This window comes from Oxyura jamaicensis, chromosome 18 (genome assembly GCF_011077185.1).
Source record: "Oxyura jamaicensis isolate SHBP4307 breed ruddy duck chromosome 18, BPBGC_Ojam_1.0, whole genome shotgun sequence".
Classification (NCBI taxonomy): Eukaryota; Metazoa; Chordata; class Aves; order Anseriformes; family Anatidae; genus Oxyura; species Oxyura jamaicensis.
In genome coordinates, this window is record NC_048910.1 from 6,616,992 (window position 1) to 6,644,924 (window position 27,933).

General features: G+C 47.0%; 1 protein-coding gene and 1 long non-coding RNA gene across 10 annotated transcripts; one reads left to right on the plus strand and one right to left on the minus strand.

Moving 5' to 3' along the window:
* Positions 1-861: 861 nt before the first annotated feature.
* Positions 862-27,275, minus strand: LOC118175769. Of its 8 annotated transcripts, XR_004755119.1 has the most exons (7): positions 27,083-27,275; positions 26,800-26,928; positions 5,042-5,195; positions 4,800-4,923; positions 2,420-3,937; positions 1,168-1,318; positions 862-988 (listed from the first exon to the last, which is right to left on the minus strand). It is a non-coding gene; the product is annotated as an uncharacterized LOC118175769 (long non-coding RNA). The 8 variants fall into 8 exon arrangements; XR_004755118.1 differs by lacking the exons at positions 26,800-26,928; positions 27,083-27,275 and adding an exon at positions 5,938-6,070 and having other exon boundaries at positions 5,042-5,655; XR_004755120.1 differs by lacking the exons at positions 26,800-26,928; positions 27,083-27,275 and having other exon boundaries at positions 2,420-3,655; positions 3,776-3,937; positions 5,042-6,003.
* On the plus strand, positions 2,711-8,742 carry WFIKKN2 (WAP, follistatin/kazal, immunoglobulin, kunitz and netrin domain containing 2). 2 transcript variants are annotated; one of them, XM_035342297.1, is made up of 3 exons: positions 2,711-2,838; positions 3,537-3,778; positions 5,945-8,742. In XM_035342297.1, the coding sequence occupies exons 1-3, from the start codon at positions 2,727-2,729 to the stop codon at positions 7,454-7,456; spliced, it is 1,866 nt and encodes a 621-aa protein (XP_035198188.1). In that variant the 5' UTR covers positions 2,711-2,726; the 3' UTR covers positions 7,457-8,742. The 2 variants fall into 2 exon arrangements, with proteins under 2 accessions (XP_035198188.1, XP_035198189.1); XM_035342298.1 differs by having other exon boundaries at positions 2,751-2,862; positions 3,536-3,778.
* Positions 27,276-27,933: the final 658 nt, after the last annotated feature.

Consider the following 27,933-nt stretch of genomic DNA (forward strand, 5'->3'; position numbering starts at 1 on the left):
GAAAGGGTGATTTTGGGGTAATAGTGGGGCGTTTTCCAAGGTGCGAACTCATTTGGGAAGAGCTTTTTCACAGCAGTATCTGCACTGAGTCCATGAGCCAAGATAAACCATAAATTCAGTGATCATAACAGAACTGTTTAGAGAAGTGTAGCATAAGCATTATTTTATTTCTTACATTGAAGAAAAAAAAATCATGATGCTTTATAAACAAGAAAGAACAGAAAAAACATGCCCAGGCACTTTGTCAGTCTCTGATTCACAGCCATCATAAGCTGGTATTGTCCTGGAGTACCCAGGCAGATTCACTATGCAGCTAACGTAATTTAAACCAGGTGAGAAATGAGCCTTCAGTGAAACTCAGGAGACACCAAGGGCATCAGTCTCACAACCTGTGCTGGGACAGCTGGGTCCCCACTGTCCCAGGGCTGTCTGCATGCTGGTGTCACCTCCTGGATGTGGCCAGGTCTCAGCCTTCTGTAACATCCTGGCTGGGATGGGACAGCTGGCGAGGGTTGTTCAGAGCCTCCTCTGACCTCAGGAGCTGCCTGACAGCATTCATGGACAGATTTATGGTGCTGTTGTCCTCTCTCTGCTGGCAGGGTTCAAGTGGCCAAGGGACAGATCCTTCCAGGGCTGAGTGCTCCCTGTTCCTGGAGTGGTGGGAGTTGGGGGGGCATAGCACCTGTCCCATTTCCATTGTAATAAGCCAGGATTTGACTCCCTAAGAAGCTTCCTATGAAAAAGGTTTACTGAAAGCCTGATTTCTTAGTTAACATGAATTTCCTGTGCATCATGTATAATAGTACAGCGACCCAACAAAACCATCATTATCATTAAGGATAAGTTCTTTGTCCTTTTTTGTAGCCATCCAGGCTCCTATGGGATGTCCCTGCTGCTCTCCACTGTGCCAAACGCTGACCCAACACTGGGGTGACAAGACATCAAATCTAGACATTCAGATGGCCTTTCCTTTAATGATACCACTGACCTGCAAGAGGGACACAGCTGAGTGTATGTCCTGTGTGTCTGCTCCTTAAGGTTCCTTCCAACTCAACCCATTCTGTGACTCCATGGTTAACCTGCCCCCTGTTAAGCTCCACCAGCCTGGCCAGCACATGCTGAATATGAAAATGAGGTATGAAAAGCAGAAAGCCACAGGGAGCTTACCCGTCCTTGGAGAAGTTCTGTCAGGATGGAGGTGGCCGTAGCAAAGCAGAAGACTTCTCCATTCATATGCCACGAGCCTGCGTCTGGTTCTTCAGAGCCCTGCTCTGCTCCCCTGTGGCTGAAAAGTGCCTCTGGGCAACCCATCCTCATTCTGGGAGGGGAAAAATAAATAAGACAGTGTTATTCCTTCCTCCTTCGAGGGAGTCCCACTTGGGTAGGCCCCCAGGAACTCTTGTCAGTATGGTGAGGAGGTGGCTTTGTGGCACCAGGCCGCAGAGCTTTGCAGATTCACCTCTGGCCCATCGTGCCAATGGGGTAAAACAGCCCCAGAGGACCCTGGTGGGGGTGGCAGGGAAAAAAAATGATTTCTGAGTGGTGGCAGCCCCACGGACCAAGGGCTACCCCTCTGCACACCCAGCAGCTGTTGGTGAGACCCCCCCCGGCCATCACCACCTCAAGCGCCGGGACAGCCGCGCGCGGCCAGACCCACGTACAGCTGGTTTCAAAGCCTGTCTGTAGTCAGTTGTACAATATAAAGTGTCTTTGTTTAGTCAACAGAACCACTAATACATGTGATTTTGTTGTTAATAGAGCTGTAAGAATTTTAAGTACCTCTTGGGAATGTGTCATTTTGGGTTGGCTTTTTTAGGCATCGCAGGGTGCTGCGCTTGTCTTTGTAAACAAGTACTGAATAAAACATTTTGCGCACAGCCGCACTTGGTACAAGTGTCGTGCAGGTTTCTAAAGTTTCAGAGAGAATAAATCAACTGCAAACTGCTGCCTGGTGGTTGACTTCACTCCTTATACATAGCTAATTTGGACAACTGCTCTCCGCACATCATATGAAATGCAAATGCTGTGCATATCGTTCACACGGACGCACAAATCCCAACTGCTTGAGCCTCTGCCACGAGCCTGGGGTGCCACAGAAATGCCAGAGCTGGGGGAAGATTTGCTTGGGTTGCTCGCCCTTCCTTTTGGAGGATGTCCTCGGGACACACCAGCAGGGAAATGCACCAGGGAGGAGCAGGAGCCTGGTTCCTGGGGCACTGCCTGCATTTAGGCCTGTCCATGGCAGCTGCTGGCCACACTGGTTTGCAGCCACCACCACTGGGCCCATGCTCAGCCACAAAAAGCAGCCCTACATGAGTAAAGCCAGCAGAAAAGGGGTCATGCATCCCCCGTGGTTCCTCCTCCCAAAGCAGCGCTGCCAACCCAGCCCTCCTGGCCCTCTCCTGGGATGCAAACTCACCTGGTCCTCCCAGGAGGCCCTGGGCACCCAGCAGGATTCAGCCAAGCCAGCCCAGAATTCAGCCCAGAGGCTCTAATCCTGCCAGGTGCTGAGCAGCTCGTGCTTCTGCCGTATGCCTCTGCATTTTGGCAAGCGTTCAGCACGAACAGGATCGGCCCCTTGCTGTAATAATCAGGGAACGACAAACTCAGCTTGACTGAATTTCCAACCCCCCCAATGCAAAAATGCTGTACATTCCTTTATGCAGGTTTCCATAGAGTTGAACTTCTACTATTTTTTTTTGTTGTCGCCGTTAAAGGGGTCAGCAATGCACTGTATGACGGGATCTCTCTGTCGGGAAATGTGGAGGAATTCAGGGACACTTTTAACATCTTGCTGGTGGGGTTGGAGGGCAGCAGTAAAAGCAGCATCCTGGAAATATCCACACCACAGAGAAAAAAAAAAGCCCGGAGGAGCCCCGGGGGGGGAGTTATGAAGACATTCTGCTTTGCAGATCCTAAGTTTAAATAAGTTATTTCTTCCCTGCTTCCTTTGTTAAAATATGATATTCTAGCTTTAATTGCTTCAATCCTATTACTTGTTCCCTTTAGCAAGTGATTGTGTAGCCCCTTGCCGTGGGGAAATCCCCTGATCGTGGGTCCCTGTTATTTAGACAAGTACCCTTTCAGAAGTAAATGCCATTCTTAGCATAGGGAAGTACTTTAGGTCTAAAGGGGTTAAGAAGGCCTCCCTGCATTCAGAAACATGCAGGGGTCCCACCGTGCCAGTTCCAGCCTTTTAAACTCTTTCCAGCTTTTTTTTCTTGCAACAAATCTGTCTGACTGCCACCAGGACATAGGAAGCGTGTGCCTGTCAAAGAAATCAAGTTTACTTTTTCTGACTTGTTAACAGAGGCAGGGTATAAATAGAGCTAACTCTGCTCAGACTATTAGCGTTTCTCTTAAAATAAGGGGGTAACTTCCTAGGACCTTTAATCCAATGAGGTCCAGACCAAGCTGCACTATCAGGAGAGGCAGCAAAGGAGCTTGCTGAAGCTTTTACAGAAGTCAGGTGCATTTGGGTTCCTCAAAAATTTAAGGCTCACCAAAACAAGCAACCCCAGGCAAACAAGAACTACCTCCAGCTCGGTCACTGCCACTGCCCTGGAGAAGTTCTGAGATGTTGTTGGCGCCGTTCACTCGGTGGATGTGGATCTTGCTGGGGAAGAGCAGTGTCCTGTTGCTTCTGGAGGTCTCTCTGCAAGGGAGAGCTTTACCTCCCATACGGTATTCACACGCGGGGATATGCCCAAATGACATGAACCCCAACCTGTGGGTAGATGCGCAGAGCACTTGCAAGAGGGAGTGCGAAGCTGACCTGGTGAGTGATGCACATTTCTATATCTCTGCGTTGCGGGCGGTGGGTTTCGTTGGTGAGCTTGCTTGCCTGCACCACGGTCTCTTTCTATTCCATGTAGCAAGGCACCGGCACCGTGCCGGACTTGATCCAGACAATGCACGCATTTAATTGACCTGTGACCTATATAAAATAGAAAAGGTTTGATGAATTATCAGTTAAGCAGGGAGGTGTGTGGCAGCTGTCACTTACACTGCTGTGCATACAGCAGCCACTCTGTTTGATCATTTTCCTTGCTTTCTTGTCAAAGGAAACATCAGAATTTGATACTCCAGAACTCAGCACGCCTTGGGGCCAATCCACAATATTTTAGCAGTGTCACGATGTTCTTTATTGTTGGTAGCCACCACCAATGCTTTATATTCCCGGGGGGGGGAATTCTGTATGAAATCATTTGATTTAACATGTAAATCATCAGCCTTTTCTGCACTTTGAAACATAAAGCGTGCTCGGAGTGCAGAACAGGGGCATGGTTAAAATGACCAAGCAGATGTTCTCTGTGATGCTCCCAGCTCAAATTGTGCTTAGCTTACCACCCTAAAAAACATTTTTCAACCTGTCAGCATTGCCAGCTCAAGCTGGCATCTGAAAATACCTGCTCTTCCTGCCTCTTACATCAACGGCAAAGCTCCTGCAGCCCAAAGCAGGCTGACAGCCACACGTACCGTGCAGAAAGAAGTCATTGGGTTTGTGCTCTACAGCCATGTTTTTTCTGCAGTGCTAGAAGTAGTGGGGGGAAAAAAAAAATAGGGAAAAAGGCTCATCTAGTAAATGAAGAGATTTGCTACAATGGATCCCATGTGATATGAATGAAGGTGTTCTTTTTACTTTCATCAGTCCCGATAAAGCCTTCTTTATTTCAACTACCAGGTGCAGCAATGAATATTAAAAGACTTGTAAAAACCCAGCAGCAGCAGCGAACATTATTTTAATAATTTACTCGTCAAAACCTGAAAGCCAGAAGCCACTAGATAAAAATACTCACTTTAGCCTTGTCTGAGCAGAGTCCTGGGAACTCACATGCAGGGGTCTGACTTTGCTAAAGCATGCTCCTTAACCTCAGCTGAAACCGTTTTGCAACTTTGCTTCTGAAACCTAGTAATGTGCAGCTGGAAATAGGGAAAGAGTTATGTTATTAGGTCATCTTTTTCCCAATAAGGAAAGGATACTGGACTCAGGGGAAACTATTGAGTTTGGTAGCTTAAAAAACATTTTGTTCTCACTTACAGAGAAATCTGCTGGATTTCAGGGGCTTGCAGATGTTTAACACATGGTGGAAGCGTGCCCTGTCATGTACATGGTAGCAATGTTCATGGTCCCTTAAAGTAATCCCTAATGAAACAGCCGCTGTGATTCAGTGGACACATATCAAATACCTTTTCTGTAGAGAAGACAAAAATTATCCTAAAATTAACCACAATTTAGAGCTGACTGTAGCTAAAATGGGGTGTAATAAATTACTAGAATAGCGATGCTGCATTTGAAAATAGGACTAAAATAGGACAGAGAAGCCATAATGAGCTGTTTTGGGTTTGTTTTTCTAAATACCATAGAAAAATTATTTTTGGAGCAAGAATTTCCTTACTTTTGAGGTATTCTATTATTTCCTCTACAATGTGAACAATTACAAATCCTTGGCAGTTTCACCTCCAAGAGTAGGCTGTTAGTCTCAGGGAATTCAAATAATACTTTACATACTTCTGTGGAAAATAAGAAGGATTACTGCCTACAGCCATATGATAAGTCTTTCCATCCGCTCTTGTTTCTCAGGGCTTGTCCTCAGGCATTTCGGAGTGCCAAAGGGGGGTTGTTAGTTCTGTAGTCAAGCAGTCCATGTGACTCTAGGAAAGACTTATGATGTGGTTAGTGTTTAAGAAATAGCAATACCTTTTCCTTCTCTAGAGGCTTTTCTTGAAGCGCTTCAGAACTCCCAACGTGTTTAGCCACCTCCTGAGAGATGCTGGAGGGGTTTACCCTTGGTGGTGGTGGGGACACCGAGTTTGGGATCGAGTGACAGATTTGGGTCTACTGAGCTTGAAACCTTAAAAGTTTCTGGGGTCTCTGTTTGCTGGGTGTCTAAAGAAGACTTAACTCAGTCCCCAGTAATTGGGTTGTTTTCTTACCCTGCAGGAATGCGAGACCTTTGAGAAGTGCTGTCCCAATGTCTGCGGGACAAAGAGCTGTGTGGCAGCTCGGTACATGGACGTCAAGGGGAAGAAAGGCCCAGTGGGAATGCCCAAAGAGGCAACCTGTGACCGTTTCATGTGCATCCAGCAAGGCTCAGAGTGTGACATCTGGGACGGGCAGCCCGTGTGCAAGTGCAAGGACAGGTGTGAGAAGGAACCGAGCTTCACCTGTGCCTCCGACGGGCTCACCTACTACAACAAGTGCTACATGGATGCAGAAGCTTGCATCAAGGGCATCACGTTGAACGTAGTCACCTGTCGATACCACCTTACCTGGCCAAACACCAGCCCTATTCCCCCAGAAACAACGGCTCGCCCTACTACCGCCTATTCCGAGACAACGATTGTCGATATCCTGCCGCCGGCTCTCGTGAACAACCCCGTCCATCAGTCAGTCTACGTGGGAGAGACCGTCAGTTTCCTCTGCGACGTTACAGGGAGGCCCAAGCCAGAAATCACATGGGAGAAGCAGGTTGATGGGAAAGAAAAAGTCATTATGAAGCCAAATCACGTCAGAGGGAACGTTGTGGTCACCAACATTGCCCAGCTGGTCATCTACAACACCCAGCTTCAAGATGCAGGCATCTACACCTGCACGGCCAAAAACAGCGGTGGCCTTCTCAGGGCTGATTTCCCTTTGTCAGTCATCAAAGGAGAACCCACATCCAAAGAAGCTTCCCAGAACAAAACACACTTTCCAACTGATGAGTGCCTGAAGCAACCAGACAGCGAAGACTGTGGAGAAGAGCAGACCAGGTGGTACTATGATGCAAAGAAAAACAACTGCTTTACTTTCATTTATGGGAACTGTAACAGCAACCTCAACCACTTTGAGACCTATGAGAACTGTATGTTAACATGCATGAATGGCCCAATCAACATTTGCAATCTGCCAGCCCTCCAAGGCCACTGCAAAGCCTACGAGCCCAGGTGGGCCTATAACAGCCTGACAAAGCAGTGCCAGTCCTTCATTTACGGCGGGTGCGGAGGTAACGAGAACAACTTTGAGAGCCGGGAGGCCTGTGAAGAGATGTGCCCTTTCCCGAAGAACACACACTGCAAAGCTTGCAAGCCACGCCAGAAACTGGTGACCAGCTTCTGCAAAAGCGACTTTGTTATCCTGGGCCGCATAACAGAACTGACCGAAGATCAAGACTCAGGACATGCCCTGGTGACAGTGGAGGAGATTCTCAAAGATGAAAAAATGGGATTAAAATTCCTGGGGAAGGAACCACTAGAAATCACGCTTTTGAACATGGACTGGAGCTGCCCATGTCCCAACATGACCACAGTGGATGGCCAGCTCATCATCATGGGAGATGTCCACAATGGCATGGCTGTCCTACAGCCAGACAGCTTTGTGGGGACCTCCAGCATCCGGCGCGTACGGAAACTCCGCGAAGTCATCCACAAGAAAACCTGTGAGCTTTTGAAAGAGTTCTTAGGATTACATTAACCTCCTGCACACGTGTCAGCCTCCCAGACCTGTGTGTTATGTAGGGCTAACAAGAGCTAGGCTAGTGCACAAACTAAACGAGCTGTTTGAAGATACAGTGTAGAAATTATGCAGAACCCTTATTTTAATCCATTAATGATGCTTAGCAACAATGTAGTATGGTCTTTGGCAAGCACGTAAGACAGCAGCAAAAGGCTATTAATCTTGCATTGAAATCAATTTGTCCATATAGGAATGCCATTTAACTAGATGAGTCACTGCAGTAATTATACAATTTTTATATAGCTTCCATCATAAATGACGGAATTCATAGCATTTGTGTAGCTAATTGGTACACAGCTAAGTAATATATAATGTCAACTTAATCTGTCTCATTTACAGTATGGAAATGTTATGGTAAGTCATTATAAGTAAGTCACACTCTTGTCTCCTCATAGCAGCACTAATATATTTCACAAGAAAAGCCTGTAAATTATTGTCTGTATTTACAATTGCACACACTTAACCAATCTATGTGTTATGAATTTGCTTATTTTAATTCCTAGCAGTTTCCTTTGGATTGTACCTCGTTTTTTGAATGGCAACTACTACCTGCTGGCAATCTTTACCTGAGAAAATTCCCACTGAAGAACTCCCTTGATCCTAAACTCAGGACAACAGGTCCATGTAAAACCCCAAGACACACTCTGACCCTTGAAATTACTTTTGTTTTTGTCATAAAAACAATGTCAGCAAACATCCTTATTCTGTTGCACTTTCCTATTTTTGTTTTAATCAATATATTGTCTGTCTGTCACACAAAGTGCAAGGCAGGAGGATGGCTGTGTGCTGCCAGCTGTTTTGCTTTTGAAAATCCTTTACATCTGAGCACATGCAGTGATTTATTGCTTAATTTCATCAGAAAGCCTGTTTTTATAGGCCAGAAAGTAAAATAAAAGCAGTAAAAATGAAATCCAAAATAGAAAAGTGCAATTCACAGTCTGCAGACTTTACACACATACACAGACACAAAGCCGGTGAAGAACAAATGCACGGCCACAAACAGACACAGTGGACAGTTTAAAAATATTTATCAATTAGAGCCTTTTAGGGCATGCTTTCAAACGATGGAAAACATTTTGTGCTAGGCCACTGTATATATGTGCATGAATAAAAATCCCAAGAAAGACAGTGTGGGCTGTGGGTGTGAGCTTGCATATACACATTTTAACATTTGTGTGTCCAAAAATGTAACATTTGCCTATGTAAAAAATCCTTAAATAAAGAAAAGATTGATCCTGGAAAAATCCTGCCTCTACTGGGGAATGCCCTTGCCTGTCAAAGTGGGACGTGAGGGCTACATGGTGAGTCTGATCCTTAGCACCTCTTGGCTGAGGTGGGTCACCTCATCCAAGGCATCTCTTGGTTGGGTCACTGCAGTGCCCACCATGGCACAGAAAGCAGCCGAGGGCTGGAGCAGCCCCCAGCCCCACCCTGGGGAGCTGAGGGAGGTGCAGTGAGCACTGCTCCATGCTGACATCCAGCAGGCGGGCTGGGGGCTGTGCCTGCTCCTGCGCACTCACGTACAATAAGGGCTGGCAGAAAGAGCTGAAAGAGGCAGATGCTGCACTTCAGCACGGCATGCAAGCCTCTAAATCCCCAAAGCTTGCACACATCAGGTGTTTTGCAGCTGTTGGGGGTTGCAGGAAAGATATCTAAGAGTGGGAAAGGTAAATTGAGAAAAAAAGTGGAACCCTGCTCCAGTTTTCATGGTGAGTTTTGGGCCCGGCCACCAAGCAATGGGCTGGGACCCCTAAGGAGGCAGAGAGCTGGGCTCTTCTGGTGGTCTGGGCTTGGGTTGCATCTGAAATGCTCCGGCAACAGGACCTGATCTAAATCTCTGCTTACGTGTGTAATTCTGGAAGAAGCTGGGTGAGAGGGAGAAGAGCCTGGATCAGACTGCTGACCAAGAAAATACCTGCTTGCCTTTTTTTTTTTTTTTTTTTTTTTTTGTACCTTTCCTAAGTGTATGCGAGAAAAATTCCAATTAAAGGTTCATAAAATTTACGTATGTTCTCAGGACAACTGCTTCCTGGGGCCAAGAGGTGCCAGCCCTGCTGCCCTCGAGACCCCCCAGCCCAGGCCATGGCATCTGTCGTACAAGCAAGTTGTAGGAAGTGGCATGTTCCTGCCATACTTTCCAACACCGAGGCATCGGAGGATGGAGGTTTAATAAAGACTGGCTTTATATGGTTCTTTCTTCCAAAAGCTAAAGGATTTTGCAAGTGTGGGAGTGTCTGAGTGGCTCTGGAGACATACCCGGTTGTTCCAGAAGAGCTGGGATGCAAAAGCTGCCGAGAGCAAAAAGCAGCTGATGCATGGCTTTTCCAGCAAGCACATTACTGTGCTTAGGTCTAAATACAGTCTGAGAACTGCTGCTCCCCAAGGCAGAAGGAGCCATGCTGTGGGCATCCCCTCTTGGGGGGAAATCCATCCCTGGCCATCCCAGAAGCACCTCCCCTGGGCACAGGGCTGCCATGAGCAGAGCCTCTCCACCTTCTGACCTTGAAGAGCTTAGCTTTCCACTCGAAGCTAATATTTTAGTTCAGCCTCTTATTAAACCTTTAAGAAGCCTAAAATTCAAGTCTGACCAGTCAGCCAGCCCAATGAAAGCACATGCACAGGGCCAAGCGCTAAAGGATGTAGTTAAAGCCCTTGCAAGGCTAATAGGTACTTGCACGGAGCTCCTGATCAGAAAATCCCTCTTGCATTGTTCACACACAGTTTTCTGTCCTGTTCTCTAGGGTGCATATCTCAAGGCAACCTTAAGAATGTCAGAAAGCTGGACAGAAATGCCAATTTTTTATCAAAAGTATGAGAGGAAGGGAAAAGCCTGCTCAATTTCTCTGCTGACCTGGAAGCAGGCTGGGAAAGAACAAGGTGGTGGAGCTGGGGACAGGAGATCGCCTCCAAAGCACATGGCAAAGGCCAGCAGCTGCTGGGGCAGAGCTGAGTCAAATGTGTCCAAGCATGGAGAGCAGCAGCATTTCCATGGACACCCACCTGTGTTAGTGGGGCTGGCGCTGAGTTTGGGCAGAGCAGGAGGGCTGCAGGTCCTGGGACCTGTGCCGAGCTTGGCAGCAGGTAGAGCCCATGTGTGGGAGGAGAGGGAGCAAGGACAGGGACCTGCAGGGACCTCTGCAGGGCTCAGGGATGGAGTGGGAGGTGTGCCGGCCCCTTGAGCTGCAGGAATGCACCATGAGTGATCCAGGAGTGCACAGAGCTGCTGGCTCCAGCACCACTTGCCCACCTCCCGGTCTGGAGTGACGATGAAAAGTGCAACACATTGATCTGCAAACCCTGCAGCTACAGCTGAATGGAAACCATCCAGCATATGGATCTGAAAATGAGTCACAGGTTACTGTGCAAACCATCTGCGCAGCTGAGCTCTATTAGCAGAGGGACAAAATACCAGCAAAAAAGTGATGGTGAGCAGCCTCTGACAGAGCGTGCCCATGTTATGGGACCTGGCAGCACAGGGCGTGAGGGCCCCGAGGGAGCAAGCACGGAGAGGTGGCTGCGTAATTCTCAGAAGTAGGGGCCTGCACCAGCATGAACCCCGGAGCAGCTGAGGTCAAAGGAAGGAGGAAATTGAGAAAGAGGAAACATTCGTGTTGCAGGAGTCAGAGATGAGGTCAGGCAGAAGCTGTGATGGGCAACCAGCTCCAGAAGTAGGAGCAAACAGAGATGATGACGCCACTGGAACATGATTCAGATGGCAGAGGTATTTAAGAGCTTAGCTCCCGGTTGTTTCAAAGGAAATTAGGGACCCCTGCAAGAATTACTGCCTGCCGTGGTTCTGGGTTCCTGAGGGTGGTGGCTGAAGCAAAGCTCCTGCACGGTTTCCTGCAAAAAGGAGGAATAATGCAGCCAGCACTGAACGAGCACCGTGCAACACGAGCCCCACTTCCTTCGCCTGAAGCACCTCGTGCCTGGCTCGCTGAAATTTGCCCCATGTGCACATAGCGTGAAATTCTCATATAGCCAATTGCCAGGAAAAGATTATGGCCAGGCTGGATATCTACATCAGGGTTGTGCAGAGCCAGGTTTCCAGAGGCCCCGGGTGCTGGGAGCTGCTGGAGTTGGTGAGAGCCCTTTGCTGCTCCTCAGCTGTGAGCACGTCACCCCGAGCCAGAGCTATGAGCCTGGAGCCTGTGTTTTTATACCAAATATTTAGTGTTTTCCCCTTCGCAGGCTCTAGTTACTGATTGACTACAAGTGACCTCCAACTGCCTTATTGATTTACAGCGGCTGTCAAAGGACAAAAAATGGGCCCCATGCTCAGGATCTGAGAAATACTGTGAATGGAGGTTGTGCAACTGAATAAATGTTCTGCCAGCTCTTTAAATCTTGAAAAAAATGCCAGCTTGAGCTCCTGATCTACAATGCAAACACCAGTGGGATATGAAGATAACACTGCAGCATTTTTGGACATATCTATTAGCCAAAAAAGCAGCACAGCCTGCTTAATTCACAGCTATTTATGGCTGGGCAAATGATATGACATTCAGGCCCGAGAGTTTAGAAACTCAATGGAAGGTCTTTCGAAGGCTGCTCTGCAGTTCAGATTTCAGCCAGAAAGTTCAGATTTTGGTGTTTTACTCTGCGTCTATCAGTATCTCTTCTCAGACAACCCTCCGTGGTGCCACCACTGAGTGGTGGTTACAGGACACAAAGGGCCATGGGTCTCATCCCACCTGGCAATTCCTACCCTCTCATTTGTCACAGTGAAATCGAGAAATGCAGGAGGAAAGGAGGAGGCTGGAAAAAGAGAGAATGAGGAAAAGAGGGAGGAGGGAGAACATTTTTACACCTTAAACTGGCATGATGACACGGTAGTTGGACTGGATTAACTGGCATGAAAAGGAACTACCCCTTAAGGAGTCTGTACCTTCTCTTCCTCCTTTGCTCCACTCCTAGCACACCCAGATCAAAGTGGGTACTGTAACATGCGTAAAAGACATTACTTCCACTACTGCTTCAAATAAACAAAAAAAATAGCAGTAATAAATCTCCAGAATCAGATGGTATTCACCCAAGGGTAAAAGTACTCACATAAGAAATTGCTTAACTATTAACTGCAGCGGATAACCTTTGCTTCAGTCTGCTGCAGGACCGGAGGGCTGGAAGGTGGCAAACATGGGGCTAATTTTAGAAAAGGGTTCCCGGGAACTGGTCACAAGAACTCAGCAAGTCTGGTAGAAAGTGTAAAAGAGAGCAAAACTCACCAGATGAATGAGTGTGGTGTAAAGAGGAAGAGTCTGCAAACTTCATCGGGGTGAAGCGGTGCTCCGTAACTCTTTGAAGCTGTCACGAGGACAGAGATGGTCCAGCTGATAGAGCTGACTTGGATTTCGGTAAGGCTCCAGGGGAAGTTCTCACCCGAGATCTTTAAAGCAACTTAGCTGTCTTGCAGTGAGACATAAAGCAGTCTCTTGAGCCAAGGACTGGTTAAACAGAGGAAAGAAGGGGTGAGAATTAAAGGTCAGCTTTCATAATGAAGGGAAGTCATCGGCAGAGTCCCCCGGGGACATGTGCAATGGTCTGGGATGCTTAATGTAAATGCTCTGGAAAAGGGATTGGAGAGGCAGGTTACCAGGTTCGTTGTCAATACCAAGTCACTTAGGACTACAAAAAGACAAGCCAACAGAGGAGCTGTAGAAGGACACTGTAATACCAAGTGACAGGATGACAAAATAGCAGATGAAATACAATATTAATATACATGGGGGGAAAAACAAGCTGTAATTTCGCATTGCAGTGATACCTTCAAACAAGCTATTCTCATTGGAAGCCTAGATGATCTGACATCACATTTGGGACTGAATTCCCTTCAATTTTCTGCTCTCTGAATTCTGGGTCTCTGCCTTGAACCCACCTTGCAGAGCTTAGCTCAGGCCACCCAGATGATGGCCAGGCTCGGCTGCAGGTTCCTCAAGGCTGGAGAGCAGCTCACGGAGAGGGAGCTGCTCTGAAATGCTGTGGTGGACACCCAGAGCAGGACAGGACCTGTGCCCCTGGGGAGCAAGGGGCTGCTCTGAGTCGTCACAGACAAATTTTCAAAAGTAGTTTGAAGCATAAGGATAACAGCTGCCAGCAGCGTTTAGGAACTTGTAAGCAGATTCATTTCTATTACTTTTAATTTGCCTGGGTTTATTTGGAAAAGCCAAGCAGACATCTCTATCACATGCAGGAATATACATGCTAATTGGCAATATCTAGGAAAATAAATGTAAATATGGCCCCGTTGCCTCCCAAGCAGCGTGGGGCAGCAGCTGTGCTGCCCTCCGGTCTGGGCCCCTGTATCTCTGCTCCCTGCTAGTGCCTCCAAAACCACACAGACAGCACAGAGAGCAGCTCAGCAAGAATAACAGCAATGGGGATTGACCACACTTCTGCACTCAAGGCAAGAAAAAGTGGGGGCTGAGCCCACCCAGAAACAAAGCCACAAGCCACCCAGGAGCCTCAGATGTCCCACGCTTGCTCCTGTCCTCTGTGCCCCAGGCCAGCAGGGATGTGCATGGCTAAAACAGGGGAGGGTCCCAGAAGAGACCTGGAGGAGGGTGTTCCTGAAGGACCTTAAGAGCTCACTCCTCCTCAATCCCTTCCCTCTTTTCTGCTCACGGGATCGTGGAGCAGGAGGAACGCTATCAAGCAGTGGAGCCAGCGACACCATGGCCGTGGTGGGAGGCAGACAGTGAGCATGTCATGTCCCAAGACATCCTTTGAAGGCTGTGGGGCCAGCACAGGCCAGAACCTCTGCAGCCTATGGCCCTCAGCAGAGCTCTCCATGTCTAGTTCCCTGTCCAGCGATGTCCAATCATACCACTGTGGTAATAGTAGACAAACCCAAGTACCAGCGGCTGACCATATGCACGCACAACTGCTGCACCCACCGCAGCCCCGGTGCGGAGAACCCCAAATCCCACACAGCCACAGCTTCCTATTTTTGCAATATTTGGGATGCAGAGAAAAACAAACAAAACCCCCCTCGTCCCCCAGCACTGAAATGACGTCAGAAGGCTGGAAATTGGGGCAGCAGCATCCAGCTGCTCCCATGGCCTGACACAAGATGGCGTGTGGCATCGCGCTTTGGGGCCTTGCCTCTTGCAGCCTTGCATCTGCCGGCTTTATTCCCTTCGTGAAGTGAAATATTCTCACCTACTGTGGTTAGATTTGCCTTGCCCTCGTTAATTTAACTGTTTCACAGACACTCTGCTGTATAATTTAGATTTTCTAAGGGGAAAGCAACACCTGCGGAGCTGGATGGCCGGGGTCGCATTTCACTGCCTTTCATCCTTGCCTGGTAAGTAATACAGCAGAGAAATGTGAGGTTTATTGGAAAAAATAGATATAGTCAGGAGTGTGATAAGGCAGTCAAATCCATTTGCAGAGCTGCAAGAAAAGGACACAATGTATAATTTATTTGGCGATTTTTGTCTCCCTGTATGCAGATTGTCTGGTTTCTAAATATATTGGTCCAGTTATTCAAAATTATTCATGAATCTCTTCAATGAATAATACTTGACCTGCAGATAATCCAAAGAGTGAATATTGCAATCAAATTCTCCATTTCTGCTGTAATTTATTGTACCTAACAGATGTATACGAGTCAGGTAATTAACTCAGGATGAAACTCAAATTGTATATTTGATTATAATATTTGCAATTCACAGTTTGCACTGTGCTAGCTAGCTCAAAAAGTCATCTAATCAAGAGACGAGCAAAAGTATCTTACTGCTGGCATAACTAAATTGCTGCTCCTCTCCGTTGGTTTGGCATTTAAGCGAAAGAAGAGCCGTTCACGAGTACGTGCAAGCAGAGCTGCAGCACTGCGAGGGCTGCACACAGACAGGGCAGACCTGCACAGAGTCAGCAGAGAACAAACACAGATTAAAAGCAAAATGCTAAGAGCTTTCTCGGATCTACAGATTGAACAGGTGTGAAAAACAGGACTTATATCAAAGGTGTCCTCATCCTTAAGGTCTCTGATAGCTTTTTCCAGGAAAATATCTGGAGCAGGCTTGGGTGGGCATTTTTTTCCTTGACTGTCCAACCTATGTCTGCACTTGGGATTACGTTCACAGGGCTGTGCACTGTGAGCAGTGATGGAGAATTGCTCCTCGCCCACAGAGGGGACAAACTTGCAGACAGGACAGTTTTTACTTGTCTGGGCTTTCAGCTGCAGAAGTATCCAAGTGCACGGGCAGCTCAAAGCATTTAGGAGTCGTGAGTCATGACTTGGAATATCGTGAACTTGGCTTTAAAATCCTGTTATTTCTTTCCACAGAATCATAGAATCATCTAGGCTGGAAAAGGCCTTCAAGATCACCAGGTCGAACCATCAATCTGACCTGCCAAGTCCTGTCACTAAACCCTGTCCTTCAGTGCTACACAAAAATGCCACAGCCACATCTCTTAAACACCCCCAGGGATGGGGCAGCCCGTTCCAGTACTTGACTGCTCTGCCCATGAGGAAATTCTTCCAAATGTCCAATCTAACCCTCCCCTGGTACAAACTGAGACCATTTCCTTGCATCCTACTGCTTGCCACCTGGCTGGATAAATTCGTGGGAGTTTTGGTTGTTCTTTTCATTTGCCATAAAATTGCAGAGCCTTGCAGCAACCACAGTTTTCAGCTGTTCTTTGCCCCCACCAGCACTATACACATACTCTTTTTCTCGTTTTTGTGAGTGGAAGTTTAAGGTCTCGCTTAATCACATAATCTCCAAAGCAGGAGCTTTAGGAGATCTGTCAGCCACGACTAGGCTCACAACACTATACCAGGGTCAGAAAGAGCAGTGTTGCCATCTAGGGACTTGCTGTGAGCTTTAAAAAATTAGATTTTTTTTCCAGATGGGATGCTCTGATGTATTTCAAATGGGTAGTGGCCATTTTCTTGCTTGTTGTAGGCAGGCTAAGGATGGAAGCAGGTACTGGGGGTGACCTTTTAGGCTTGGCTTTTGTTTTCCTGCAAAATGACGAGCCCTTTCGGTTCAGCCCCACATGCCAGGCAGAAACGCAGCCCCACAGCCAGCAGCAGGTTCACATTCACTCACAACACTGGGAACGCATCCATCCCGACTCGTACCTGCACACCTGCTACTTTTTCATTCAATTCTTCATGTTTAGTGAAATAAGTTTTTCAGAGGACAAAGACTGAAGGAGGATTTGCTGCTCCTGCCCTGGCAGGAAGATTTACACATAAGCAAATGATTTGTAACAAATACAGTGTAAGATAGATGGAGCTGCTCCTCTTGTTCACAAATTATTTGCAGACTATGGGCTTGGAGAGGAAGAAAATTTTCCCTTGCTTTGTAAAATACACGCATGCATTTTTTTATTATTATTTATGACTACATTCACTGCAAAAAACACTCCTGAGAGCACCTTTTGCAGAATTATTGCAGCTCACAGGTAGTTACATTTATAATCTGAGAGAGGACAGGTTTGTGTTCCACCCTCCTTTCTCCTGTTTAGTAATTGCCTTGACCAGCGAGACTTTTGTCACGGGTTTGAGCCTCTGGGCACTGCAAGGTCATAAAATTGAAGTCTGAGGCCTCCACCTTTCTCACCAGTGTACTGCAGAATCTGCTCCTGGGTTTCGCTGGGAGATCGCAGTTCCCTTCATCATGCTCCAAGGCAAACACACGCACCACACCACACAGCCCCGACCCCTTGAAATTTCTGCAAGCATTCCTTAGAGTGGTGAAAAAAAGCACCGTTTTTACAACCATCTCCGGCAGGAGGGAAGCTTCTGGAATGTGAGGTGCCACCACAGAAGGAACTGGTGGGAGATGGACACGGAAACAGGGACAGCGGACACCCTGAAGGACTCAGGGGATCCACGCCTGCCAGTTCATGGAAACCTGAAGCACATGGACAGGACCCATGTGTACAACAACCACTGGAGCCCCAGTTCCATCCCAAGGAGCCCTAGGTCTTACTTTTCTGCAAGGAGCTCCGAGTATAGCTCCCCACAACCTAGCACTTTGCAGAGATGCCCACACATATTTCTGTCGTTGGGGGTGGTTACATCCCATAAGGGACTAACTTGTTTTCTTTTTCTGTATAAAGCTTTCCTTTCCCTAGTTCCACAGCTGGAATCGGAAGGCACGGCCACGTACTTGGCAGTGCTGAGAGCGAGGCAGGTCCTCAGCCAGCTGTGCTGCATTCATGTGTGATTTGGAGCTTTCCTCCTTGGCCAGCCAGGTACCTGAAGCAGCTCCAAGCCCAGTTCTTGTGGTAGCTGCATCCTGCAGGAGTCACGCAGCCTCATGAAACATGCATTGGTACAGTCTGCCTAATAAAATCTAGCAGTTCATTAAAAAGAAGAAAAATATTATATTTTCGCCCTGATGATCCAGGCACTGCTAGGTGCTAACTAGGTCACTGTTCAAATCCCTGCCTTCATGGCTTGTGTTCCAGATGTGGGCATGTGTGTCTACAATACCTATTGATTTGTGCAAATCATGTAACATACACAAAACTCATTGGCCTGTGAGCTGAGCAAATACCCAATTGGTCTGTGTATCCATTAATGGTAGTAGCAGATGGGTTGCTTGCTTAAATAAAGGCATTTGCAAACTCCTCTAGGTCTGCTTTCAAAACCAGGAGTTGTTTGCACAGCGTCATGCAGCCAGCTCCTCCCCGCTCCGCTCCCCAAACCTCCCCGGCCTGGAGCTTTCAGCTTTGCATAAAGAAATTCAGAACACGAATACATTTTCACAAACTCATACACAAAAATCTTTCGATTTGTTTGTACGAGTAAAGCATTGTTTATGATCATGTACTGTTAATTGGAGTCATCCATAATATGTCAGTCTAAGCGCAAAGCAGACACAGAATAAAAACATCTACAACAGTCTGGTGCTGCAAGTGCTGAGTAACTTTATGCTCTGGAGCAGAAACTGCCTGAACAGAATCGTTTTGTTCACTCCTGGAGCTGCACATAGGGGATGCCTGTAGTTAGCAATTGCAAAGGAGGAAAATAAACAGCTATGTTTTCCTGCGTTCTGCTATTGCATCCTCAGCTGACAAAAAAAAAGTCAAGGGGCGGAGGAAAAGCCCATTTGTTTGCTTTGTGGATGCTTGGAGGGGGTGTGCTCTCATTTTGGGGCTCAGGGGAGTGAAACTGAAGCATCTGATCTTTGTGGATTGTTTCCCATTAGCATTGGAGGTGAAGGCTGACACAGAAAGGAGTGGCTGTGCCAGGTCTCTGCAGGGCAGCTGGAGTTCTACGGGATATGAATGAAAGACATGGCGCAGTAAAGCAGGGCTGCTAGGGATTTTTGTTCATGCTTTTTAATTCAGCAGTTCTACATGCAAAACCAGCATCTGCCCTTGCAGGACTATAGATAATATTTGGGGACGTACCAGTTCTCCTGCTTCAGACCAGCTCAGACTGCCTGCCTGAAAAAAAGAGTGATCAGGAGGCAAAAGCTCCCTGAGGCGGGGCTGTCGTGCTATGCCTGGACCCCACCAGTATGGCAGAAGGTCTGCGGGTGCTGCTGCTGTGATCCTCTCCAAACCTCGTGCCTCTAGCCCTGCCCTTGGACCGGCCCTGCTAACACGAAGTATCTTTGCTTGCTCCAGGCCTGAAGACCTAAGGGTCACAAGCTCAGGATCCCCTTTAGGGGTGCGAGGCTCCAACCCCACCCTAAGTGAGCTGCAGGCCCCTCCTTGGGACCCACATTGGTCCCACGAACCAGCTCCCTGCTCCAGCCAAACACCGCTGCTCCTCTGCCTGACATCTGCCCAGAACAGCCCCCAGCATCAGAGGGTTTTCAGTGGCAAAGTGAGATCCAAACTCCTCTCTACCTCAAGCCAGGAGAATATTTCCATTGACTTTAACGGCCTCGTGCATCCAAATTTTTTGCATGCAGCACACAGGGCACACTAAACGAAGGGCTCACAGCCCCTTGTACCCTCTCCGGTAGCTGCAGCAAGAAGAGCAGCTGAGGATGTAGCATCCAAAGACACAGCTTGATGGTCCTCTGCTGTGTCAGGCAGAGCACCCCAATGAAGCAAGCATTGCTCACTCACCCAGGGAGCCCATTTACTGCTGGCCCCCACCTGCCTGGCACACCACAGCCTCAGCCGTCCTGCACAGCACCCTGCAGACCTTCTGGTGGGAAGCTGGAGGGAAGGAAAGCACCGAGCAGGCTCATGTGCCTGATCAGCTGCCTGCACGGAGCCCAGCTGGCCCTTTCAGCCCTGTTCCCACAGCACAACTGCTTGGAGCAGGCACTGCAGCCCCTCAATGGCCACCTTTGTCGGCAGTCACAGGGCAGGAGCACGCAGGCTGCTGACGTGGCACTGTGGTCACCGGCCCCAGTCCCCTGCTCCTAGAGCACCAGGACCCAGAGCCTGCCTCTGGCCACAAGCAGGGGTCGGTCAAGCTCCTTCCTAATCCTTATGTTCACTTTAATGTCCAAAAAACCCCGAGCAAACAATCAGCAGAGGAGGGAGGAAACGGAGGCATTTCCCTCTTCTGCAGTTCCTTCCTCTTTCTTCAGTTCTTATTTTCCCCCCTTCTTTCTTTCTTCCCCTACCTGTTGAAATGTGGTTACCACAACACGATCAGCAAAAAGCTGCAATTTTAATGTGTGAAGCTGTTGAAATTTTAAATACTTGCTTTAAAAAACAAAACAAAACAAAAAATCCGGAGGAAGAAAGTGTCCTCCCCGCTGCCCTGCCAGCCCGGAGCACCTTTTCCTCCCAGCGCCAAGACTGCCAGGCTCACAGAGCCAATGCTTCTTGGCAGGCATGCTGCCACCCTGGTAAAGTCAATGTTTACATTTGTCACATATATTTTTAGTGCATCCTATATCCAGCCGTGCCTCGTGGGCCAATTGCCATGTCAAAGCAAATGTTGCTTCATTTTCGGAAGGACTGAGAGAAGAGAAATCCCCAAGGGAGTCCTGGCAGCAGCTGGCTGCAGGGTCCCCGTTTCGCCAGTCCTTCAGGTTCCTCCAGTTCACAAACATGAGCAGAGAAGGAATTTGCTCTGCAAGAGGCCTGCCAGTGCCCGACCTCTCATAGCAGCAAAGCTCAGCCTGGGCTGACCGTGCTGGTGGAGGGACCATTGGGATGAATCAGTCGGGTTTTGTTGGGCTCTGGTGGTCTTCTGGGGCCTGCTTGGCATGTGAGAACTTCTAAGGGTTATAACAACATTGACTGGATCCCAGTTTTCCTTCTTTTTACCTTAACTTGCTTTTCCTTATATTGCTAAGACACAGTTCAGCCTTGCACATGGGTTAACCGTTCAGCTTTGGACACCCCCGGCAAAAAGGGTTTGTGCTGCGGCCTTCGCTAACCAACAGTGGCTGCTGTGCACTCCCGCTCACCATCGGCTCCCTTGAAAACATCCCCATAAAGCAGCTGTCCCCAGTTTAGGCCTATTCTGATCCAGTAGAGGATATCGTACACATGAAGTGAACAGTGAGTAATCCTCTCCTTTCTCAGGTCATGGAAAGGGTCACACACACCACAGGAGGACAAGAGCAGCCTTCGTGCTGCCAGGGCCTGCGGCTCATCCCATCCCTGGTTCGTAGTTGACCAGTAGCTGCTCCTCCAGCTCTCCTCTGCCCCCATCCCACGGCTCTAGGAGAGGGCTGGTGATACGAGGCCGGGCTAGGAGGTGTGAGGCTGGTGGAGGTGTTGTACCCGAGTCACCCAGAGCTCTGGAGCAAGAGGCAAACCTCACCACACCTCTTCCAGGCACAGAAATACGGTTCTGCCTTGTGCTGATGGGGAATGGAGACACAGAGAAACCAAAGCAGCTGCCTGAAGTGAGAAGCTGGCGAGCACGATTAGCAGCTCATATCCTTTCATTCACAGCTCTCCACAGCATGATTTATCATGTGGTTGAGAAAAAACAAGTAAAGGAAGAAATAACTGGCTAAAGGTTGTGCAGCCTTGGCTCTCCTTTGTCTTTCAGCCTGCCCAGATAAACGTCATTATGGAAAGGCTGGGGACCCTGCAGCTCTGCAGCTCTAATGGGGAGCGAAAGCAGCAGCTCTGGATGAAGATAACTGCAGCAGTTATATGACTAATCCCGACATCTACGGATGTTTTCCACTCTGCCTGCAAGAGTTATGTGATCCTAAGCATCCTTAAGGAAAACAACTCCATTCTGGCTAGCAGATGACTAACTGCTAGCAGATAATACAGATATCTTTTCACATCTGAAAAGAGACCGACATATCCAAGACGACAGTGCCCCACAGAAACACTTGCTGAAGTGACTCAAAGCCAGGCACTCGAGCACAGCTAGCTGTTCCCAAAAAGCAACTGGGAATCAGACAAAGGGGGAGCCCGTCCGCAGTGCTGACGGCCAGAAGGAGCCTTTTGTTCAAGGTGATGTAAACGCCAGGACAGGGAAGGGGCCAGGCTGCCACCCACAGCAATGCCCCTGCAGGATTAAACGGCCTCAGGTCTCTCCAGAAAAAAAAAAGGCAAAGTCAAACCACCAGCTCTAAGTGCTTGGGCTTTGGGAGAGTCATGTCAAGGTCAGCCTCATAGCCCCCATCTCCCCTTACATATTGCTCATTTTCTAGATTCATCAGGCAGACATTTGAGTACATGGAGGCCATTTGTGCAGGCATCAAAACACCAAACTCGTCAGAGATCTCTGACCAAACCACACTGCATGTGCATGTAGCACATTACCCACAGCACGTCTGCATGGAGGAAAAGTTTCAGAGGCCGTTAAAGGCATATTTAAGGATTCCCTCCCTGAAGTCACCTCTGTGACAGGTGCCCATGGCCATCCTCTCCCTGAACTGAGCTGTGGCAGAGGGCAAGCAAGACAGGCCGTGACAGCGGTGGTGGCACTGATCATGGTGGGGTGCTGGGGGTGCTGCAGAGCTGGAGAGGGATGAAGCACACAGCGTTGTCACAGCGGGATTGTTGTGTGACTGAAGTGTGCAGCATTGACATTGACAATTAGCTATAGATCAGCAGTGGAACATTGTTCTCCGCCATAAGTATGGGTATTTTTAGACTAATGTGTTCCACAAATGTTTTTCAAAGGAGTTTTCTTTGCCTGAAGCATCTACTTCTTCTCAACCTTCCTGTGATGCAATGTAAACCATGTTACTAATAAAAATCATTCTTTAATTTGCTTCCCAAACACAGTTCACAAAATACACGGTATATTTGGGAGTGTCTGTATACTCTGCTATTTCTGTCCTTCTTATTCAACCTCAGAGAGCAGCAAAGGGAACTGTGAGTACAGAGAGAGCTGGCCCTGCCCTGAAGAGATTACAGTCTCAATCAGATAATACGCTGCAAATTACACGTGGTGAAGCACAGACCTCAGACAAGCTGAATGGGGAAAAGACTTGGTTTGGGAAGGAAACGAGGAAAAGTAAGTTTTAAGGAAGACTTTGAAGGAAAAAAGAGAGTAAAATAGATGGGAAAAAAACTAAGAATTTCAGAGAATAAGATATGAGAATGAAACTGAGAGCCTAAGTATCACTGACTTTGGGTGAGTAAGCTGTTCCAAATACTGAATTCTTAAATCTAGAGAGAGACCAAGAAATGGTGGGCCCCAGTGCCACCAACAGCCTCACTTACCTCCCCCAGCTGCTGCTACGAATGTGCTCAGAGCCAGCAGTGCAGCCTAGGATGAGCTGGGATGGATGCTTGTAAAGGCCAAGCAGCTCTACCACACAATGCTCACACTTCTGTTAATTGGGCTGACAGACTACCTCCCATAGCTCATCAAGGCTCTGCCTTCGCTTGTAGACTCAGCTGAGCAGGAGTAAGGGCAGCAGGTGCAGTACTGCATCGTAGTGAGGATGGTGTCGGATGGAAGTGAGGCAAGGGCAGGGAGAGGGGACATCGTTTATTAGGTCAGCTGGCATACTTGGAAAACTAGACATGCTTTCAGGCACATAAGGCTTCCTTAGGTCTGAAATAGAAGCAATAACCTTAGAGCTAAATACAGGTTGAGAATAATTGTTCTGAGTTAGACTTCATTATATTAATGAATTAGGCAATTTGAGGGAAAGGCTGATTGGTTCTTGTTGATCAAAGGGAGGATACTAGCCAGAGGACAGCTGATAATGTCATTTATGGCACAAAGAGAGGGCGAGAGAGAGAGGAATAATTACTGCCTAGGGAGGGCTGGTGCTAGCAAAAATTATAATGTGATATGCAATCAATATCTGTGTGATTTTTATATCCTAGAGTCAGGACTTTTAGTACTCAGATTGTCTTTTGAAGAAATCTTGGAGAGCTTCCTTAAAGGTCAGGAGTGAGAGGTCAGAGATGGCGTGGGTGATGTCTGCGCGTTTCTGTCTTTTGTCAGTTTGTATGAGTTAAATTGGGTTGGTTGCCTTTGGTTGTTGCCACTGTCAACTGTTAAATCTGTAATGCAAACTGCACATCAGCACCAGAGAGGCAGCAAACAGGAGGGCAGTGGTGGTCTCAGTCATTCTGTATCGCTTAGAAGTCTGATTCAGTTCAGCAGCTGTGGTTAAATGCCAACACTCGTGAGTCCACATCCCTGTTTCCTGCCAAGTGCCAGTCCTTAGGAACCTGTGATTTCCTATGGATCTAAATTTTCACCTAAAAATTACGTTCTCGGTAGTCTAGTAGAAAAAAGCTAGAAAGTTCTGAAACTGATTTAAATTTATACCCAGAAAATAAATTAATATGATGCAAGGTTGATTATTATTTATAGCTATCTCATAATTTCTAAAATATTCTTGCAGGCCTGAATCAGTTTCTCAAGTGATTTGGTTTGACAATATTGAAACAAGGACAGCACTGTAACAGTCTAGAAGACATAAATAGAGAACATCCTTATGTGTTACTAAAAAATGAAAAATCAATCATTCTTAAGTAAAATATGCCCTGTGTCTCAAAGCAGTTAATAAATATAACATGAGATTCACATATTATCTGCAAATTAGGTAACTGCCCCAGGTGTTAACATTTTTCACCATAGTTAGGAATTCTGCACTCTTCCCACTAAATTGCCAAAGGAAGGTGCTATATATACCTGGCCAAACCTGAGAGGCACAGACAGACTGAGAACCTGTTGGCTTCAGAAATAAGGTGCAGTTATCTACAGCATCCAAGACTCAGCAGGGAGTTAAAGACTTGAGTATAGGCTCAAAAATACAGAAACCACTTCTAGAAAGACTGAAATTATCTGCTGAAAACTGCACAGACAGTTCATAGCACAGCCAGAGGCAAAACCTTGTAGCCCTGCCTCCGTGCTCGTACACAGGATGCTTAATATTATGGTCTAATGAAAATCAAAGGGGAATTTGTTTTAGTTTGTAAAATCTGTATGCAAGTCTAATTTTGACCAGCAGCAACTTCAGTGAGTAGGCTGGTGTAAAATTTTCACATGATTTGTACTGGAGGAATATATACTTCTATATCTATAGAAACACCCACAGAAATTCTTTTAAAGAATCACAATAGTCGGTATGTGAGATCTCACTGTTCTGGAGGCTTTCTGCTCCATTGGCGGATGAATCAGACTCTATAGCATGGACAATGAGAATCAAGTGCTTTACTTTTATATGCATGCCTTATTTTATTATTATAAAACGTAAAGGTCACATAATATACGTTAACGGAACTGTACTATGGAGAAGACTCAGAGGCCACAGCAGCTGAAGGAGAGAACCATAGGTCAACCTCAGGAGATGTTCCTGGGGCACAGACAAATTGGATGAAGTCCCTTATTGACAGCAATAGCCAGCTAATGTCTAACACTTGAATTTCAGTGAAGCCAGAGGAGGAAACTAACACAGAAAAGGGCAGTGACTTGCCCAGAGTCAGAGCTGAAACATGGGGTGCCTGAGTTGTCATCTACTGGCCCATGTTCTTCGCTAAGCTGCCACCTCTCGTTTCCGTCAACATGACTAAAAATTCCCAGGCAGTTGCATTGCTGGGTGAGGCTGCCCAAGCAGCAAATTCACTCCGTTTCATAAGACTGTGAGCATCTACTGTAATTCTTAGCTGTATTCTTTACGCTGTCTGTCGAGATAAAGTGAAGTCAAGTAAGCCTCAGCCTACACAGGGCGGAGGGCTAGGGAACATTTGGGTAGCCAGGGCCTCGTGTGCTGATGTTTGCCATTGCACAGCAGTTCCTGGCATTGCTATGTGACAGAGCACAGAGTAATTTAAGAGATGAGATCAGAGAGAAGTGGAGTCTGGGTGAAAAGAGTAACGACATGAAAGCCTGGTGCAGCAAAATAGCGAGAGGCAGTGAAGAAAGGGAGCGGTGCACCAGCCAGTCCTTCCAAGGGTGCTGTGGGAAAGGCAGAAAAGACAAAGGAAGGAGTTACGGGTACAGCAGGGAATTAATATATTCTGCCAAGGAAAAAAAGGTGGATTTCCAGAGTTATTTTTAATTGCATTAGCCAGTCTTGGTGAAATAACCATCTCAAAGAAGCTCACCAAGGCACTAAACAGTAATTAAGGCACTACGTTCCCAGAGTCCTCTTTTGTTTTATGCTGTGGGTAATCTTTAAGCTAAGGGGAAAAGGGAAAGCAGCTCAACGAGCTCCAAGAGGGCATGGAGCTGACAGACTGTTTAAATGTAATGGTGTCTCGGCTCTCAGAGGAGGAGAGGATCTCCAATTTCAGGCCTCTGAAGTGCTAAATTATCAAGTGAAAACTACAGCGAGTTCCACCAAACTTGCATCCATCAATATTACGGATTGTTTTTAACAAACAAAAGATGACAGAATAAAGGATGGGGGTTGAGGGATGTCTGCATTGTATGCCAAGGTTTTTCTAAAAATATTTTACACCTGCTATTCGTTCCGCACACTGATCATATTTTGTCTGTGAGGTAAAGAACGCGCAGTGCCAAAGGGAATGTGGTTTATGTTCCCAAGTCTTAATGCTTTTTCCCTTCTGCAAGGCAAAACTCCTTACTACCTCCACTAAAATCAAGCCAAGAGGACAAAAGTCATACACACACTGCCACGGTAACAGTTTAACCATTCCTCTCATTGATCTTTGGAAACAATCCCTTCAGCAGGATTTTACAGCCCTGGCACTTCAATTTAGCAAACTTTTTATGCAGCTCATGAGAGGAATGCAGCCAACTCTGTTCACTCAATTTAAATCAACTTGCTGATGATATTAAAAAGAATGCTGAACCGTCGGTTTGCTTCATCTGCTCCAAAACTACCAACACAAACTGAGGTATTTTTTAGTGAAACGTTAATAGAACAGTCTGGGGCATCAGATCAGTAAATGAACTCTGGTTTGATCCCATGCTGGTTGAAAGAGCTGATTTAACAGCTAGTTGTTTGGCTACTTACGTTTCAGAAATGCAACGGGACTGTTGGCCAGTACCGGGCTGTTGCACATTGCAGTACAGGCGGAGCACGGAGTGATGCCAGCTGGGCATGTGGTCGTGCTGGAGCTGGGCAATCAGCTGCCATGTTCGGCTGTAGCAAGATGATACAACTGGTTTCAGAGTTTCCTGATTTTGCATGGTGAAGAGCAGAGATGGGTTCTTCTGTGGCTTGAGCCTAGTCCTCAACTTGTGTAAGTCATGGTAGCTTAGCTGATGCTGAAAGGACTACAAAAACTTGTACTCACCGAGACTGCGATGCCAGGCCAGCCTGCATCCGCTGGGTTCACAGCCACAGCATGGACCTTTGGGAACATGACGTGGCAATGAAGCACACAGTGTTGTAAACTCTACCCGTTAGCCGTCTCTCCTTTGAGAAAATAATCAGATCAATTTAATTTTGGCTACTAGATTCCTGGGGTCAAGTATAAGGCCTGCCATTTACCCACAGAACAAATGCAGCCCGCACCACTGCTGTTGAAAACTCCCTGCCCTGCTGTGCCAAGAAGTCTCTGAACTCAATTTCACAGATCCCAGATTACAATTTTCAAAAGTAATCAACTTGTACTGAATTGAGTCAGCCTTACAGATTAAAGTGCTACCATCCCTTATCAATTTCTAAACCAATGACTGAACACTAACCTTGTTTTAATGTAGCACGATCATTTAAACAATCTTACATGTAAAAGCAAATTAGTGTAACCTTCAGTATAGTCATAACATTCATTGCCTTCCTAGGTAGGCATGGCTTAGCTCTGTCAAATTCTATAGATCTGGCAAACAATTATTATTTTTTAGGTTTTATGCTCATTTTGTTTAATCCTCACTGTAGAAAAAGAGAATGGGTACTTTTTTTATTAAACTAACCATGCAGTGGAAAGCTGATGAGTATTGATTCTGACATTTTGTAAAAGCAGAAGAAATACCTGAAAAACGTAACTTTATATCTTTTAAAAGATCTATACAGAAATATAGGGTTAAGCAAGAAATAGTGGACGAGATGGATGTGCTACAGTAGATGTGGACCTCAGAGACTACCACTAGTTTGTCAATAGCAATTCTAATTTCTTTAAGACTCTACAAATTTAATCTAACACGA

Bases quoted from the DNA above. Each gene is read 5' to 3' on its own strand.
- WFIKKN2 (XM_035342297.1), top strand. From the start codon at position 2,727: ATGCACTGTATGACGGGATCTCTCTGTCGGGAAATGTGGAGGAATTCA. The intron at 2,839-3,536 runs ATCCACACCACA...AACAAGAACTAC, and splicing joins AAAAGCAGCATCCTGGAAAT to CTCCAGCTCGGTCACTGCCA. The intron at 3,779-5,944 runs GTGAGTGATGCA...CTTACCCTGCAG, and splicing joins GGGAGTGCGAAGCTGACCTG to GAATGCGAGACCTTTGAGAA.